At 66.6% G+C, this 1,119-nt stretch overlaps 1 protein-coding gene across 1 annotated transcript in view; it reads right to left on the bottom strand.

Annotated features, from left to right (window-relative positions):
* Nucleotides 1–37: 37 nt before the first annotated feature.
* GSC (goosecoid homeobox) overlaps nt 38–1,119 on the bottom strand; it is a 1,569-nt gene continuing 487 nt past the window's right edge. The window contains 3 exon segments of the mRNA XM_025206320.1: nt 38–327; nt 599–858; nt 1,017–1,117. Of these exon segments, the coding sequence (XP_025062105.1) occupies nt 175–327; nt 599–858; nt 1,017–1,117 (514 nt within the window). The 3' untranslated portion in view covers nt 38–174.

The raw sequence follows: 1,119 nt of genomic DNA, 5'->3' as shown, positions 1-1,119 counted from the left end.
TCCCGCGCAGCACAGAGAGGAGCAGCGGACCCCGCGGCACGTTTTATTTACAAGGAAGCAGCCCGGGGCCGGGTACACTATGTACAGACATCTGTCCCCCTCCGACAAGGCAGAGCTTGTGCAAGTGAGCAGCATCCTCGGGCGCCAGCCCGACAGTCCGCGCAGAGGCAGGTATCAGCTGTCGGAGTCCAAATCGCTTCTCGCTTCCTCCGGCCGCTTCTCCGGGGAAGTTTTGCTCGCTTTACTCCACTTCTGGGCGTTCTCCGACTCCTCCGAAGAGGATCGCTTTTGCCGCCTCCATTTCGCCCGGCGGTTCTTGAACCAAACCTGCCCCGTAAGAGAGCAAATCATGAGCAGTCCCGCACCAAACACCCCCCGCAAAGCACCCCGCGCCGCGGCCGGTCTCCAGGGAACCCCCCGCCAGACCGGGCGGTCGCTCCGGGCCAGTCCGTCCCGCACCGAGCAGTCGCCTGCACAAAGGCACCTTTTTAAGGCTTGACCCCCCCGAGTTGAGTTGCTCGCCCCGGCCCCGCGGTGTCCGCAGCTGCGCGGCTCTCAAACACGCGGGGTGTGTGGGTGTGGGTGTGGGGAGAAATACCTCCACTTTCTCCTCTCTTAAATGCACCCGCCTGGCCAGCTGCTCCCTGGTGCCCACGTCCGGGTATTTCGTTTCCTGGAAGAGGTTTTCCAAGGCTTCCAGCTGCTCGTCCGTAAAGATGGTCCGGTGCCTCCTTTTCCTCCGGCAGTGCAGCTGGTTGAGCAGCTGCAGCTCGGTCCGGGACAAGGTGCCCACGTTCATGTAGGGCAGCATCTGGTGGGGCACAGGGGACATCAGGACCGAGCCGGTGCCCTCGTAGCCTAGAGGGAGAGAAGACACCAGCCCCGTTTGCAGCGGCCCGCGGGGGAGCAGCGCCTCGCCCGCCCTTCCCCGCGCACCCTCCCCGGAGTGGCCCGGCGCAAGGAGAAGCGGGCGGGGGTGGGGGCACGGGCCCTAGCTGGAAGGGAGGCGGTGTCACCAGGGCAGGATGTCGCCGGGCTTCGGCCACTCGGGAGCCCCGATCGCCGCGCTGCCCCAGGAGGGAGCCGGGCCGGGCCGGGCCGGGCCGGGGAGCCGCTTCT

This window comes from Alligator sinensis, unplaced genomic scaffold, assembly GCF_000455745.1.
Source record: "Alligator sinensis unplaced genomic scaffold, ASM45574v1 scaffold47_2, whole genome shotgun sequence".
In the NCBI taxonomy this organism is placed as follows: domain Eukaryota; kingdom Metazoa; phylum Chordata; order Crocodylia; family Alligatoridae; genus Alligator; species Alligator sinensis.
Note: the sequence above shows the minus strand (reverse complement) of the source record. Positions and strands in the feature narration are given on the sequence as shown.